The sequence below is a fragment of the Cydia amplana genome, chromosome 5, assembly GCF_948474715.1.
Source record: "Cydia amplana chromosome 5, ilCydAmpl1.1, whole genome shotgun sequence".
Classification (NCBI taxonomy): domain Eukaryota; kingdom Metazoa; phylum Arthropoda; class Insecta; order Lepidoptera; family Tortricidae; genus Cydia; species Cydia amplana.
Genome location: NC_086073.1, coordinates 9,365,249 through 9,383,981, shown reverse-complemented (window position 1 = coordinate 9,383,981; position 18,733 = coordinate 9,365,249). Strand labels below are relative to the sequence as shown.

At 37.2% G+C, this 18,733-nt stretch overlaps 1 protein-coding gene and 1 long non-coding RNA gene across 3 annotated transcripts in view; one reads left to right on the top strand and one right to left on the bottom strand.

Annotated features, from left to right (window-relative positions):
- Positions 1-18,733, top strand: part of LOC134647952 (neural-cadherin-like) — a 297,639-nt gene that overhangs the window by 26,826 nt on the left and 252,080 nt on the right. For both annotated transcript variants that reach the window (XM_063502340.1, XM_063502341.1), the window contains exon 4: positions 5,856-6,045. In XM_063502340.1, the coding sequence (XP_063358410.1) occupies positions 5,856-6,045 (190 nt within the window). The remainder of the gene's footprint in view (positions 1-5,855; positions 6,046-18,733) is intronic.
- Positions 1-18,733, bottom strand: part of LOC134648018 (uncharacterized) — a 233,744-nt gene that overhangs the window by 35,810 nt on the left and 179,201 nt on the right. The gene's annotated exons all lie outside the window — the stretch shown is intronic.

Here is an 18,733-nt window from a genome sequence, read left to right as displayed (position 1 = left end):
TGTTGGTTTGATATATGTACAAGTTTCGAATAAACAATTAAACTTAACAGAATGTACAATTCGTAGGTTCAATAAACCCTAAACAAACCCTTTGGGCACATAAAGGAACACAAAAGTCCTCATACATTTGCCTTTGCTTTACATAATTGACGAAGTATTTTTTTACCTACATCTGGCGCGATCCAATTCTTTAAGCTGTTTAAATACTATATTTTTAATACCATGTATTAAAAACACAGTTAGAGTAAGACCAAAGAAAGTCTGCAGCGCAATAATATGACAGCGAATTAAAAAACCATATATGGCAATGTTTTTTAGCAGTCAGTAAACGTCATTCACTATGGTATGTGTTTGTCAAAATCGTTTAAATATTCGTTGTTTTGTGATGAACGGAAAAAACATGGTGAAATCTTACAAAACCGGCGTGCGGGAGTTATTTTTCCTCATGACGAACAATTTTACACCAGTAAATAATCAGAACGAGGCGATTCAAGCTCAAAAACGACAATGTTTACAAAATTTGGAGTTGATGACGGGTAAGTGGAATGATACATCTTAATACTTACTTGCATGTAGATAATATAATACTGGTTTTGACTAAGGTTTCACAGCAAATTAAACACACCTAATAGGTATAGGCATACTTTACATACTTACCTTATGAACTTCCTCTAACACTTCGAGAAACTCATTGGTACTAGCCGGGTTTCGAGCTAGAACCCACAACCACCATGCTTATGCTCCCGGCATGGGTACCTACTAGCACAGAATAAATAATAGTACTAAGTACAGAAGACTCACTCTCTAACAAAACGCGTCTGTTACGATCAGCACAGATGTGGCCGCTAGGTGGCGACAGCGCCACGCGCGGCTTATGGCTTTCCCCAAAATTGGGGCCGAACGGATGTACTTTTAGCTACCTGTAGCAAAGCGACGAAATCGCGGAGTGAGCCACGCCTGCTACTAGTTACGGCTTAAATTAATATTTAATATAACGTTTATTGTTTTAATGGTTTATTTCGTTTTTCCAAAAACCGTAGTTCGCAAATTGCGGGCTATTTCTCTGTCAATCTACCTACGCCTTAATGGGAGTAAAAGAGAAAGATGCCCGCAATTTGCGAACTTCGGTGTTCGCGGTAGGCCCTCTAAGCTGTACCTATTTAGGTACCACTAGGCCGTCGCGGATATTACAAAAGCTCAAAAATTTTGATGAAGCCAAATGTCACATTCCCCCAATATTATTTATCAATATTAGTATATATGTATACCTACATATTAATAGTGACATCTATTGTTGGAATTAAATTTATTTAACCATAAGGCACTGCTTAATTTTTTCATAGACGGTAAATATGGTAGAAATTTCACAAGTATCAAGACTATTTAATCCATTTTCTGTGGTGTTGTCACATACTGATTTTTAAAAACTACTTTTAATCTAGCGCTGCAGACTTTCTTTGGTCTTACTCTAAGTGTTCGGGGAACGGTACATAAATTGAATATTTTCCAATTTTAAATTTAAAAATAAACGGGAATAGACTCATTGAAAATCTTATGTAATTACTTTTGATCAATCTGTGTAAGATTTAAACTTAATATGTTTATGGAAGCAGTAAGCATAGCTTACTCTCACTCAAGTAAGTAGGTAAGTAAATACACTTTATTGCACCACAAAGAAAAATACAATAAGAGATTTACAGTGTAAATAAAGGTAGCAACAGGCGGTCTTATCGCTGTAAGTGATCTCTTCCAGATAACTTTAGGATAGCAGGATATAAAGAATAGAAAACTTTTAAAACAGGTAGTGCACGAAATAAATTACAGGAATAAGAAGATTACACGTATATGTACTAATATCTGGGTGACCGAGCTTCGCTCGGAAAACATATAAAAACTCGAAAATGCGCGTTTTCCCAGAGATAAGACCTAGCTAGATCGATTTTGCGCCCCCAAAACCCCCCGTATAGCAAATTTCATCGAAATCGTTAGAGCCGTTTTCGAGATCCCCGAAATATATATATATATAAATAAATAAACAAGAATTAAATAAATAAATAAATAAATATTATAGGACATTATTACACAAATTGACTAAGCCCCACGGTAAGCTCAAGAAAGTTTGTGTTGTGGGTACTCAGACAACGATATATATAATATACAAATACTTAAATACATAGAAAACAACCATGACTCAGGAACAAATATCTGTGCTCAACACACAAATAAATGCCCTTACTGGGATTCGAACCCAGGACCGCGGCTTCACAGGCAGGGTCACTACCCACTAGGCCAGACCGGTCGTCAATAGAATCGTCGTCGGTAGAATTGCTCGTTTAAAGGTATTAGATTATATAAATATGTACCAATACGTACAACCAAATAGTTTAATAAATATCACATACATATACAAATATATATATATATAGCCACAGAATAAATAATAGTACTAAGTACAGAAGACTCACTCTCTAACAAAACGCATCTGTTACGATCAGCACAGATATGGCCGCTAGGTGGCGACAGCGCCACGCGCGGCTTATGGCTTTCCCCAAAATTGGGGCCGAACGGATGTACTTTTAGCTACCTGTAGCAAAGCGACGAAATCGCGGAGTGAGACACGCCTGATATAGCTCAATAGCTTATTCTGAATATAACTCGTTGTAAGACTTATGAATACTTATAAGTCTTATAACGAGTTATATCCCGAACTTTAAGTTGTCTTGTCTTATAAAATCTTCTCAAGGGATAGATACCTACCTGAGTGAAAAATTCAAATCTCGCACACAATTTCAATATTTAGTACACGCTTTACCAGGTTTAATACCCGCGCTGTTTAGTAACACCTTAGTGTTTTACTAAAATATAACTGCGTACCGTAAAATGGGGTGAGTAGGGTCAAAACTGAAATTCAAACCTCGATAACATTTTATTTTTTCATATGAAAACTGAATGGTGTATATAATAAGTAGAGATGCCCCGAATAGTGGTTTTGGCCGAATACCGAATATTCGGCCCCTCTCTCGGCCGAATACCGAATATTCGGCATGACATGCGAACAATTTGAGTCACAATTATTATGAAAACTGATCGCTAACAAAGCTCAACGTTAGATGACGTGAGCTAAGATATATTTTTGTTGAACAGCATTAATAAATAGAGTCAAACAAAACAGACTCATGATAAAAATAAAATGTTTTTTAATCAACAAATGCTCAAAAAAGGGTATTCGAATTTAACAACTTTCCAAGAACACATTCTAAATATACCCTGCATAGTTTTTGGTTAATTTTATTGTGCAATTTCTCTTTTTAAGTAGGTGCAACAGATATTCGGTATTAGGCCGAATAGTAGGCAACATTCGGCCGAATACCGAATATTCGGCAAAGTGGCCGAATAGGCCGAATACCGAATAGTTGCCGAATATTCGTGGCATCTCTAATAATAAGTGTTCCGGACGTTTGTATTTTAGTTTTTATTTTATTTTGGGTAGTTCCATTTCATAACTTTGACGATATAAGAGGAAAATCCACCTCACCCCGTAGTGCCTCGTATTTGGGGTGAGCGGGGTTTTCATACAAAGGTGATTTTGGAAGATTGTTGGATCGATTTTTTTTATTATGCGTATTACTATAGGTCCATTTTAAATTGGAATACATTATTTTTGTAGCAGTAGCCTTAAAATCCCTTCTCACCCCCCTCTCAAACCTTCTCTCCCCATTCATAACCCACCTCTCCCCGCGAAACCTACTCACCCCGTTTTACGGTAACAAATTAAATTATACCAAATTCCTTTACAAATATTATATACTTACAAAACCTGGGGACGTTAAACAACTGGAGGACGCTTGTAACTCAAGGAGCCTATTTTTGCTAGCGCGAAATTGCCCCGAAGAAAGGTAACGCCGACCTGTCACGTTCCGGGCAGAAATTTTCCTGGTGAAAATGTTGCACGAGTATAAAGCGATTTACTACGACGATTAGCGTCTTTTTAAGGCTTGTGCCATATAAACAACTTGGGCTGAATGTGTGCCATTTTATTTATAATAGGTACCCATATCCTTAATATTCTTATTTGTAATTGAGGCTACCGAATAAATGATATGTAACATATCATATTATTATGTTATTATAAACTTTAGCATAATATCAAAACGAACCTATAACTTTAATAACTCAATAATTACCTACCTTCTGGTAGCTACCTACATATTTATATGAATTATATTATGAGCATCGTCTTGCTCTTCTGCTGTGCACCAATGTTGAGTAGGTTACGGGTATTACAGCTCCCAGTGGTATAACAATGAGTCATTGTCAATGAATGATTGAACTTACCTAGAGGCCGATTAGAACTTACCAATCAATGTCGATTTGATCTTATTCTGACACTAAAGGTGTGAAGTCAGATAATAATTCTGTCTCAGCGTTATTTAATAGCATAATTTTATATTACGACGGTTTGGTCCTGTAGCCAAGGGCTTTGATCTCAACAATGAATAAAGTTTCTTTTGTGTATGTGTTGTTTATTAGGTAAAAATAACTATAGGGCAAGCGCGAATATTGAAGTACTTAATTAGATTGTACTCGATACAGAGGTGACGATTTATTTTCATACACAAGTTTTTGCAGATTTCACGATTCACGTCAAGAGTTTTTGACAAGTCTTCATATACCTGTATTTAGTTACCTCGTAAGTTTGAACCAATGCTGCCACGTCTCGCACTCGCAGTTGCCAGTTAAAGTAAAGACAGCTACGAACTTACCGTTGCGAGCTACAAAGCGCCTCGATACGAGTAGCGCTGCCGCCGCTATTGAACTTACAAGTTATTAATGCAGACATGAATAATGCTCATTCGTTACGGTGAAATATCTACTCTGTCTAGCGTTAACATGAATTGGATAGTTCGTTTTAAGATATTAATTTTGCATCTGAAAGTCATTTGTGTTCTTTGTATACTTACGGCGTTATTCATAAACTTCTTCTAAGTTAATCAGCTGATGATCATCGTTTGTCCCTCTCTATGCCATAACGACAGCTAGGGACAAACGACGATCATCAACTGATTCAGTTAGCAGCCGTTTATGAATAACGCAATTTAGACTGTGTGTTAATAGCGTTAATAGCAGAATTTTCATTACCTATTTATTTAAGTAATAAAAGTAAGCAAATTCCATTGGGCGACTTTTTTTGAAAGCAAAATTGTAAACCCTTCACGTTTAACTTAAAATAGGTAGATATCTGTAAACACTTGTGCTATATACTTGACCATAGTATATTCCTTATACAATATGTAACAAAAGTAGAATAAGTATGATACCAATGAATTGATGAATCACTACATAGTATAAAACAAAGTCGCTTCCCGCTGTCTGTCTGTCCCTATGTATGCTTAGATCTTTAAAACTACGCAATGGATTATGATGCGGTTTTAAATAGATAGAGTGATTCAAGAGGAAGGTTTATGTATAATTTGATAACGCGTGCAAAGCCGGGGCGAGTCGCTAGTGATCAATAAAATTAATCAACTTAGCCCAATATTTAAATCATTTTCTCATCATATTTAGCGTTCAGAATTTCTCATTGGCCCGCATCATTGTTACGTGTGTCGAGTACGTATTTTTTTATTACGGTGCTACTTTCCCGCACTATTGTATGTCGAAAATTTAAAACGCCATATGTACTTACTGTAAAACGTTGTACGATCGCAACTCGTGTCGACTTCCCCCTTCGGTCTTCTTGTCCCTTCAGTCGTGTTTAATTTATCACCACTCGTTGCGAATTTCCTATTTTCCGCACTTGTATCGTAAATAACTGTTTTGTTTGTGTTTATTTACTATTTCCATTTATCACACAGGTGTATTATTACATTGTGGACTCGCCGCGGAACGAGGGCAAGGACTTCTTCGAGATCAGCATGCAGACGGGCGAGATCTTCACCAAGGTGGTGTTCGACAGGGAGAAGCAAGGCGCCTACGCGCTCGAGGTCGAGGCACGAGACGGCGCGCCCTCCGCGCGACCCAACTCCGACAACCAACCCAACTCAGGTCAGTTCAACTATCACGTAGTCTTAAGGCGAGATTCCACCAGTGTACGGTACTGTTCCACACAGGTGGAATCCCGCTTTTAGGTGTATAATTTTTTTCGTGGGATCTCTTTGGATAATGTCAACGTGTAAAATAGATATGTTCGAGCATATTATTGACGCGTGAGAATATCGTTACCTATGATTTATCCGTTTGCGCCATGATTCGATTGGGCATCGACTTTGTAAAGTAGGTACCTACTATATAACTCCTATTTAAAAAGATCATAATTGTACACGCAATGCTACTCCTAAAGTGTGGAGTGGAGTGCGCCATGTCTGTTTCAACCAACAATATTATTTGTAAGCTTATGATCATACCCCGCAACGGAGCTAGCAAAACCGTAGCATATGACAGTTTTGTGTCAGGTTTGGCGATTATGATGAAACATTTTGCTTTAACTTTATTGTATGTAAGATTAATAAAATTGATCGAGAACCTTGTTGACCCTCTTCCGATATAACCCGGTTCAATTTACTGTCAAATAATATAAATTAACAGGTCAATGTCAATATTAGATGCGTCTCAATGTATCTGTTATTTTGTTTATAAAGTCACGTTTTTTTTCGCATTTCTTTCAAATATTAACATGGAATTTTTATTGCTTGATAATATTGGTGTGTTTGAAAACAAAGAAAATATATTTTTTGTACTTTAGTTTATGCGTAGTAGTGATAACCCTGACGTACAACTGCTACAAATTTGCTAGCTCGGTTGCGAGGTATGGCTTATGATAATAGCATGAGTTTTTGGCCAATTATATATTCAACGAATCGAACAATAGTTAAATCTAATGTTAGACATTAAATAGGTACAAAATGTTTATATGTATAAATAATGCTACTTTCAAAATAGCTTTTCACGCTGAAAGTATTCATTCATGTAATTTTGTTGTGAGACGAAGCAATATTATTCGTCGTAAACAACTCTTGTTGAGTAAGTTCTCTTAATTTAAAGTTGATAGAACTTCGCTTCTGTATTTGTGTTGTCAAATTTGTTACGTTGGGTTAGTGCGGTTTATGTATCTAGGAGATTCTGTCCCTCCACTTACGTTGATTCCGCAATCCTGTATATTACACGTATACAACCCTGTATATTTACTCACGTATAGTCGTAGACGTATACATACACATACTTGTTTACAGATAAGCACAATTGAACTTGTTCACGTGAGATACTCGACAAGACTTTAATCTTCCCGAATCCTTTATACTTAAGTATCATCGAGAGTTTTGGTACCTACATTCTACAAATATTACGGCAGTGGATGATGTGCTCAGAAGCTCAACGTTCCGTGGATGGAAAACAAATTTATTTTCATTCAGGATCGAGAATTTAACATATGTGACTTGCTTGGTCGCTGTATCGTATTCCTTCCTCGTCCGCATAGTAAAGAGGCAAAGTTTCTGCTCACTTTACCAGTGTCATCTCAATATCATGGGAACAAATTCTGGATGCTAACAAAGAAAATGTAAGTTAAGTTCGGGCACGAACGAGTTACGCAAGTTTCAAGTGTATGAAGATAGTACTAGTATTACCTTGCGAGTGCAATCGAGTACCTGCCTTGGATAAATGCCGGAAAGCTTTTAAGAAAGGTCAAATCCTCGTGCGGAATCGTAAGGTTCGCCTGCCGGCGGCGCACAGTCCTGGGCCTAATCACTACCACCGCCCGCATTTAAATGACTTTTTTCGGTCTTAAATATTGCCTAACTTCGAAAGTTTCGAGGCCTGTCGACCTCTTTCCTGAAAATAAGTCGTTCTAGCCGTATATATATTTGTAAGAACTGTGTTGTAGCGGCGACGGATCGACCCTTTCTCGCGTGTAAATTGACATGTACGTAGGTATCTCATATTTCAGTGTTTTCTCGGTTGGGTTCGGGATAGCGGGTAGGAATTGATTGTATCGGTATGTGTAACACTATAAATTGTCCGTTTCGGCGAGTAGGTCTGTTAGGCAAGCAGGTCGCACCGTATCGCGTCATCGTAAATCAAGCAGCGGCATAATCAGCCGCCGCTTGGGCTCTAATCCGGTTAAGCTCTTCATCCCTATATCTGTCTCACATGCACAATAGCGAATATAATGCCACTCAGTGCTTACCTCTCCAATACACCATTTCCTTGATGTAGCGCGAATACTAATAATATTCGTGAAACTTTATAAAACAGTAAACTGCTTTTCGATCGTAAATTTATATTGTTACCTATCTTTGTTTACGTGCAAGGAATTCAAATTCCTTCTGTGGTTCGATATCTGATACCGAATAGTACACTATACTATCATAAATACATCGCGTTCTCGAAAACGATTTTAAATGCCGTTTGGATATGTCTAATATGGCAATTACTAATCCAAAAATCTATGTTTATTTCGCGAGAGATGGCCGAAGCGCGCGAAGACGCAGTTTAGGTAAGGACAATAGGCAATTTATGTATAGTTCCATAGGCATGGAGAGCTTTGTAAGTACATACTGTTGACAATTTCGCACCTCCTCGATATAGCTTTGCATTTTTTCGTCCGAATTATTCACTCGAATAACTCATTTCGTAGCCTCAACGAATAGAAAAGCAACAAACCAGGTCAGAAAGTAGTCAGCGAACCAGTGTGACCTTAGTTTGCCTTTGAATAGCGCGATCCTTCTAAATTTTGTGTAGACGGATCATTGGCCCCTTAGCCATGCGTATCCATCCACCTGATAATACTTTATTCGATTTAACCTTTATAGGACCAGAATCCCAAGGGCTCATGTGGATAAACGAAAATTCAATATATTATTTATTTAGAAATTTAATTCAGGCAACAAGGCCATATTACAAATCCCTTACAGACTAACATACATGTATTTTATAAACTTAAAACTAAAGACTAGTTATTTAGTCGACAAAACGGCGTCGCTCCGTTGCATCGGCTGCTCCTGTGTCGGTATATTAATAACCCTGTAGATATTGTGTTTGCACACACGTAGAGGTTCTCAAGTGCGAGCAAGCGCATACAACGTATGTATTTCCATATCACTTGACGAGAATAAGTCACCAAGATAACAGGAATATACCCCTACAAGTTTTAGTTACTTTGTAATCAACATGAGATGTTCCCCGCAGAAAGTTGTAACCGAGTAAGTAACTTATTTACATTTGGAGTACGAAAATTGTGTACACTCCTTAATTAAAAAGCCTAGTGTTTTGAAACAGTCAGACGACTACGGAAAGGAAGTAATGTTAATATATTTGTATCAAAAAAATTATTTTGGATGCAAGCTTTTATCGCTGACTGTATTTATTAAATAGTTAAGTAACTGATACTCATCGAGACAGTTTTAACAATCCAAAACACAATAAGGTTGCGATGTTATTTCACTGAGTTCCTGTGGCCAACTTCGGTTTCCATCATCAGATCAGCTCCATGGTACCACAATATTTAACTGTTACCCAATTAACATAAGTATGGCAAGTTTCAGCTCAAATGAATAGGTTATTTGAATAGGTCAGGTATCTACGTGTATTTAAATGACATCGTGGGATGATTATAGCAAGTTTGATTATGCATCGAGGCATTCTTATTTCATATTCACTTGCGTGAATGCAAAGATGCATGTCAACATTTATTAAACCGTATAGTTTACAGAACATGACGAAAAACTAGACATAACATAACATGGTCATAATCATCAAATACCTACACCGAAAAGAAAAAGGTGTTTACAAATATGTAAAAAAACGACTCGACTGCCTAGGCCTGTCATATATTTGTGTAGTATGGATTACTCAAAAATTATCAAGTTGAGATCAAATGACTTCTAGTCTTGCAAGACAATTTAAACGTACAGTGACATCAGAATTATATATGCATCATATTACTACAGTTACCTGTTTTTCATCGCGACATATACGCACGTACTCGGGCCGGGTAAAGAAGCAACCGAAAGTAATGTTTTATGCATAAACAAAATAAAAATATTAAATGTGCGCAGTACTGCAAATAAGGCGTATAAATATGGCGAGGTTATCACGTAGCAATTTCGGCATATTGGGCGTGCAGTTGCGGCGAGCGGGAGGAGCGGCACAGAGTGCGCGCGAGATTCGCATACTGATCGTCTTCAGACTCGGAGCTGCGCCTTAAAAGTGTTGACGTTAACAGCAAAGTTTTGTGTTAATTAGGCTCATCATTCTTCTCAGTACCATCAAAAGTAGCGTATCAGACTGCGGCAAATGTATATAATAGAACAATTAAATTGTTGCAATTACGTTTGAACGCGAATTGTCGAGATAAATCTCTATTTGGAAAAATAAAGAAGGGTGGCAGTACAATAACTGAGCGGTCGATTTTGAATGTCGATGTTGTTACGTCTTATTTTTCGGGGTATTGTTCAGCAACGTATAGTATTATAAAAAATAATTTCGTTTTAATTTCAAAAGATCTCCCTCGCAGAATTGTGTTGCTCTGAATTTTATAATATGTTTTGGCGCAACGCAACGGATACTGCTTGTCTTTGCCGCGGAAACGCCTGTGTGCTAATTGGCTCATCAGACTTCTCAGATGTTGTCGAAATGTCGATATACTTACCAAACAACATCGCAACATCGTTTCGTACTTGTTGGGTTGGTTTCAGTTATGTGCAAATACAATTCGCAGCAGAAGTATCTAACTGGATGAGGGTTCATATTTACTATAAAATGGTGTTAAGTTCATTTGGCATATCTCAGCCGCTTTGATACATATATTCGCATCCTGCTCCTCCTCGTCCTAAGATATACTGGTGTCCATAGTCCCCATAGTTGTGGAAGCACTAATTATTATTGTCTATGTTATCAGTAAAGTTTTGGGTTTATGGGGCTCATCATTCTTCTTGTCGAGGTTGATGCAACTTGTTGTTTTTTCCCGGAGAGTATTTATTTAATATATTTAATTCAGATAACAAGATCCATCATACATTAGTACATTACAATAAATTAAATTAAACTAAAACTATTTCTTAAATAACTAAATTTGCCTAACAGCACCTCTATTATAGTCCATGTGCATAGAGTTCCATTTGAGGACTATTGGACACTGTAAATTGTCAATAACAGTGTTCAGAAGGCTGCTGGGGCTGTCCCTAACACGGCGCATCAGGGAGGCCACTCTCTTGCGAGGCCTATATTGAGAGGCCTTAATTATAATACCCATTTGATAACATCAGTCTGCAGGTAGCATATATGTTATCGTCTTTTATGTGAAGGACGCTCGCCCTCGACTATAATAAATAAAACTATAGTTTTATCAATTCCCATAAAATTTCAGTACTCATTGATTTTACTACTACTTTTGATTCCCGATTTTGAAAGTACATTGCTTTTATTAGTGTCTCGTAATTCCGAGTAGCGTTTTACACGACCCGAATATTTTTACAGACTCATTTGGTCGTTTCTGCAAAATTTTAATTTTAATTTACTGTTTTCAGCGCTCAAAGCATTGGTATGTTGAGTTTGCGCGCTTAATTTTCTTTTATCAACTCTACACCAGGTTTACGATTATGCGATTTTCTTCTTTAATTTTTATTTACTATGTATGTACACTTACCTACATATAAATAAAAACAGTTGTTTTTGAATTCAAAAAAGTCAGTGGTCGAAATCCTCGATCGGTAATAATTTAACCCAATATTCAGATACGAGAATAGTGATGACTTTCCGCTGAAGCAATAACTCGGGCTAACGAATCGGGTTCACTTGCATATAACTTCAAATTGAACACGCGATTAAATCATGCAATTTGACGAGCCTGACAGGCAGCGTGAAGCACCGATCGGCGAGTACGTGGATCATAGACTGCATCCCACGGAGTCCGCATTTTCAAGCGTTTACGGAGACTCCTAGTCTCCAGACATAGGCGTTCCTTTGTACGGTCTTGTAAAGTGCTACGCGCCGAACCGCGCCACTCAATTGCAGCCAAGACCACTTTATACAAGAACAGCTTGAATGCCCCTATAATTAAATTTTTATTGATACATATTTGTAAATCATATGGTACCTACAGGTCTTAAAGGGGACGCAACTGAGCTTAGGGATTGCGCTCCCATACTAAGTACATATCTAAATTAGTAACGGACGGAGTTCGCCTTTAATGTAAGTAAACGGTATTTATTCGCATTATTGGTTAATACAATTGTTTTAAGTAGTACTATTATATGCTCAGTCTAGTAGAATAATCTATATCATGGATTTAATTAATCAATACAAGAGGACATAGCGGTGGACCAACCTCGCTTATCAATCCACACTGGACGGCTCTTGTTATTGATCTTAATCGCATTGACACGCCTACGGCATATACACGGACATAACACCAATTGTGACTGGATAATTGCATTAAACAGCTTAGTCTTTCAGGTATGTTTATATATATGGGCCTCTGTTGCCTCATGATAAAGGTTTAATTTATTCATAACACCCGTGTTTGTGTCGAACGTTAAAAATAAACATTCATCTCCAGAAACCCCAAACAATTTGACTCTGGTGTAAACAACAGTCACAGCTAGATTGTTGCGAACGTATTATTAGTAGAGACAAATGCTTTCATGACTTATTCACGAAATTATAAAACACGGAAGATGGCGTGAAGCGAAAAACAATGAAACCAATCATAATGAGAGCAAGCGTTACGACGTTACGAGTCACCGCCGGCGCCCCGACGACAGCGAAGCGTCGCGGTAGCGGTAGCGGATGCGGAAGCGACATAGGTACCTTATTTTTGTTTTACTACATTATTTGCATAACCCCGCTTTGTTGTTGTTGCTTGTTTAACACAACTTAAATTTGATTTTAAAATAACCAATATCTAACTCCACAAAACAAAAATGTAGTTAGTTATTTACAGTCAGCTGCAGTCTGCACAGTTGTGCATACATACATATTGTGACGTATTGTTGTGTGGATACAAACTGATTTCTATACACATTGAAATGTCAGTTTACTCGTACCGGCGCATACCTACAGTAGACGGAGAGTTGCCCGCTAGAATGTTTGTACTTGCTACCCTCCACGCTGCTGAACCGGCGCCGCGAATTTCGCGTTCTATTTTTATTGACCCCGCTCTCTTGCACGTTTTGCGGTACTTTCTTTCGACCCGTGCGTCCCCTGGCGGTTGTTATCGTTTATTACGACTTTTTTAATTTAACTGCCTCTCGTAGTTACCTATGCTTATTTATTTATTTAACGTACCCGTTATTGCCCTGTAATATTATTGTTCCAGTGACAGTAAAAGTAATGAAGCACAAACGAAGTTTCGCAGCGCTTGTTCACAAATTGGTCAGTAGGTACAGCTTGTATAAAATATTGCAAAGCAGGAAGTGTCACGTTTAAATCAGTTTAAACAAATCGCTTATATAAAACTCATTAATTGATTACCAATCCAATCAATCAATCTCGAGTTCAGGACTAAGAGGCCAATTAAAACTTACATTGTGTTGTAACATCTAAATGATGTCAGTCGCGCGAACATTTCGCTCGTTCTTGTCCGTACATGTATTGGCGCGAGCAAGGCGCATGGGCGACTGACATCATTTGGATATCATTTTGATGTCACAATGTCAGTTGGCATTGGCCTCTACCCTGCGCTGTTTTTATTTCCTGGCTATATAAAACGGCTGAAATACCTATCAAATTTACAATATCGTGATATTGTCATTGTGATATATAATATTGTCGTATAATCCTTAAAAAGTAGGGTAATGCCCACGATGATACGTATGCCTTTTCTGAACTAAAACATTGGACTGGTCCGTGTACTAATCTGTATGCAAATTGACAATCGGGTAGATTGTCAAAGCACAGAGCTAAAACGATTAAAAAAACCTTACATATATACCTCAGTTTTTCAGCAATTGATTAGGAGGACAATTCTAAAATGCCATAGGTATATAAAAAGCAGTGTTCGGTTTAAAAACTAAACTTGTTAAGATTTTGGACACAAGTCAGGCATTACTCAATTGCCACCAAATACAGGGTGGATTTTCTTTTTGGGTCAGTGAGGGCAGCTACCAGATCCCGTGCTGCTACGAGAAAACGGTCTTAGAAGACCTTCCCTTGATTTCAAATTAATGAAGATTGGCTTTTACAGATTTTGAAACAAACATACAGGGTGCGAGAAAAGGTCATTTTTGACCAACTTTTTTTTTAAGCCAATCGATCCCATTCCTATTGAGGATCAAAAGCTTGTATGGAACCAAAAAAAAATTTCCGGCTAGAAAAGCCACAAATCGAGGAAAACTTTTCCCATACATTTTGTATGAAAATGAAAACTTATTTTTCACATGCTATTTTTGTATGCCAATCGATTCCATTCCTATCCAGTATCAATAGTTTCCTAGGGGTCAACTTTCGATAATGTACTAAAAAGCCACAAATTAATAAAAACTTTTTCCATACATTTACTATGGAGAAAACGTGAAATTGTATTCACAATTTTCTATCTCGCCCATAATAAATAAATAAAAATAAATAAAATATATTTTATTCAGTAAACCAAACAGTTTTACAGTGTTCTAGTTGGTGTCTCTTTTTAAGTATCGAGATACTTGTGTCAAGAGACACCGCACTTCCATTATTATGAATTAGCTTTAGCTTTATTGGTACAATATATATATATATATATATGTCGCAGGGAAATGATCAAAACAGAGATTCGAACAAATCTCTAAGGGATATGATCAAATCACGCAGGATGTTAAAATGGCGAATCCATATCATCATTTCCCTAGAAAAATTCAGTAATTTGACCAAATCACTGACTCTGTTTAGTGAAAAGACAAAATCGGCCAATAAACGCGAAACGCTTTTTCATTTCACTAGATTTGTTTAGGAATTTGACAAAATCCCTAACCACGACAGTAAGTTGACGAAACGAACTTAAAAAATCAACTTGTTTTATCATTTCGCTAAACAGGTTTAGTGAAATGATAAAGTCTCAACTGGAAGATGGTACCTATATGGTAATTTGATTAAATCTCTGAAAGGTTTAGTGAAATGACGAAAGCAAGTACAGAATACAACAGTTTACTCTACAGTTAAGCGATTTGATCAAATCTCTGACTAGATTAAGTGAAATTTTTTGAAATTATGATGCCGACAGATGTACCGATTTGGTACAGATAATTTTTAATACCTATTTAAAATAATCCCCGGTACATTACTTCCATCTAATGGACCTCTGTCTACCTTAGGGACGTCCACCAACACGCTTGATTTGATTAGCAACTCTTTGTGCAGAGAAGTCTCTTTCATTTTTTCAGCCGATATTTTCAAAAATGTTCACTTAATCTAGTCAGAGATTTGATCAAATCGCTTAACTGTAGAGTAAACTGTTGTATTCTGTCTTGCTTTCGTCATTTCACTAAACTGTTCAGAGATTTAATCAAATCACCATATAGGTACTATCTTCCAGTTGAGACTTTACCATTTCACTAAACTTGTTTAGCGAAATGATAAAACTAGTTAACTTTTTAAGTTCGTTTCGTCAACTTACTGTCGTGGTTAGGGATTTTGTCAAATTCCTAAACAAATCTAGTGAAATGAAAAAGCGTTTCGCGTTTATTGGCCGATTTTGTCTTTTCACTAAACAGAGTCAGTGATTTGGTCAAATGACTGAATTTTTCTAGGGAAATGATGATATGGATTCGCCATTTTAACATCCTGCGTGATTTGATCATATCCCTTAGAGATTTGTTCAAATCTCTGTTTTGATCATTTCCCTGCGACATATATATATATATAAAATATGGAGTAATATCTTTCACTGGAAAATCTTCAAAAATTATTCTAAATCTGAGAGTTAGAAAACTTTGAGGAATAAAGTAACAGATTTAAAGTACATTACAATTATTACGGATAATTTAGTATAAAAGAATTAAATTAACTTAACTAAATTAACCTAAATCTAATAATTTATTTTATTTAATAATTGTTGATTGTGACCACAATGTTGTTTGTGAGTATGAGTGCGTGCAAGTGTGTGTGTGTGTGTGTGTGTGTGTGTACATGCGCGTTTGTGAGTGTACAATTATGTTAAATATATTTATGCCTACAAGTCATTTCTTCAAGCCCATAAGTCTTACAGCAACGTCTTTATACACTATTATGATCCTTAAATGTAACAGGACTAATTGAGCAGATAGAAAAATGTGAATTAAATGTGAATCGTAGCAGCACGGGATCTGACCCAAAAAGAAAATCTATCCTGTATACTGCATATTTGGGACATACGTAGGACTTGTGCGATACCTCTAAATCGCTTAGGATGTTAGGACAACAGTCTGTTGATATAAAAACGGAACCGATCTGTATGCATAGGTATACATACAATAAAAAAAAAATTTCATAATCGGTCCAGTAATGACGGAGATATGGAGTTACAAACATTTAAAAAAATCATACAACTTTATTGTATTGGCATTTTGCAGGTACCTCAAAAAAATGAGCGCCCTTTTGTAAGGAGTCCGTTATGTTTTATAATAAAAATGACTGATTATGTAATAATATTATTAGTATCATTTTGTAGATACTAATAATATTAATATTCTAAGTCCTAAATGTACTGGAATAAGAGAAGGTGGCTAGTATCGATTGGTTCCGCATGAGGTTTGCCAAGATTAGAGCCCGTAGTTTGTTGTTTTTTTTCATTCGTTTTTCGTCGGTCAACCGGCGAATGTTGCGGGGAAAATCAACATCAGACTTTCATGATTCGTTTATTTGGTTTTTAAATGAGTTCTGTACGTTTGTATTTGTCCACGCTTAAGTAGTCTTTAGAGACCGGCACGTGTGATTAATGGAGCTTCTGCCGAGATAAAACGAAATAACTTTGAAATATATTCATTTTAAAATGGTTCTCCGGTAGTAGTGAGGTTCCGCAAGTCACCTATTTCAACTATTTCCAATTACTTGGGCTTAGCGAAGCTGTACAATGTCGCAAGTGACAAAGCAATATTCCGTCTGGAGCGTCGTCGGGAACTTGGTGGCCTACATTTAACGTTGCGCCCTCGAGAATCCGTGATGAGCAGACCTGAGTGCACCGCCTGCCGGATTAATGTCGACTACTAAATATTGCTGTTTACCAAACAATCTTCGTTTATCATGTTAAATTGTAGTTCACACCTAGAATGCTGCTCCCAATTTGCGATCTCCGAGCGTGGAACTGCTAATAAGAGATGGATTTATAAACCCGCTCCGCTAAAATAACGATTATGGTACGTCGAATGAATTACCTTTCGTCAGCTAATAATTATCAGAAAGAGTCTTTGATGCTTTTGATAATGTTGTTTAATGGTCGTTTATTAAAATTCGTCAAATACGAACCCTCCTACGGACGGTCACATTTATTGCCTCCTCGTTAAATTATTTATTTATAACACAGCTTGTAACAAAATTTTCCTCGTCATTACGACGGCTATTCACGAGACGAATCCCGGTAATTTGAAAGCTTTCTGGGAGACGGGCGTGCGCAGATTCCGCCGTACCTTGTGCGAAGCATGAAATTTTCCTAAATCGTCAACTTAACACGAGGAGCATTTATAGGCGCTATAAGTTACAAGAACGCGCTTCGGTCTCGTAAAAATCGCCCAGCCGCCTTCTTAAGCCCAATTTGCGCAGCTTGTTTGCACTTAGGTATTCGCCAGGTGCATGCGAAGTCGGTGGAGGGGGAAGTGGCGCTGATCGTCACAAACACAGGTAATCTTATGGAATGTCCGCCATTAGTACTAGCGGCAGACGCTTGAACTAATTTTACTCCATAAGATCTAATGTAGAAAGTCTGCCAAAATGAGGGCAGCACCAGTCGTGCACCTAGCGAATACCTATCCCCGCCGCTCATCCATGAATTGGAATTAAAGCTGGCTTGTTTCGGCTTCATTCTGTTTGATATATAAATATCAGCATTGCGTACGCAATATTTGACTTGTTCGTTATTAGCGAAGATACACAGACAGGCGTTTGTCGAACAAGTAGGCAGGCGAGTTTAATTAAAACAGCACTGTTAGCGCTCGTCCGGCGGCGGGCGGCGCGCGGAGCGGGCTCGGCGCGGCTCGGCGTGGACCGTTCAATAAGCGCCTCCTAATTAAAACACCTATAATTAATTTGTAGGAACCATCACTATTACCGTCAAATTGCTTTATCCGCTATTATGACAAGGCATTTTAATACCGCCTATAAACTTGCCTTGTATTAAACAATTAATGATTATCCTTTTAATATATTCAATTTTAAATGTGTTCGTTAATCTAATGTAAACTTGGCTTAGTAAAGGAATAGTAACGGTTTATTGAACCAACATTGTATAAAGACATCAGACGGGAACGACCATACTTATTTTTATCATAGAGTAGTAAATATTCAAGATGAACAACCTCCATGCAACACCACGAGAGGTTCGTGCTTTTTACTGTTTTTCCATTTTAGCTTTTATACTATAAAATGTGTCACCTGCTACTATTTATGACTTCTATATGTAAACCCGACTTCCCTTGTTGTTCTCATGCGCACAAAAGTAAAATTAAAGCAAATTGCTTTAGGCATTGTCTGATTTATGTAGCTTATTTTCTTATTTAATGGCGCCATATAGTTTTACGCCATACATTTTAAAACCCTTTTCTTAGGCCTTTTATGATTTAAATCTACTGTGACT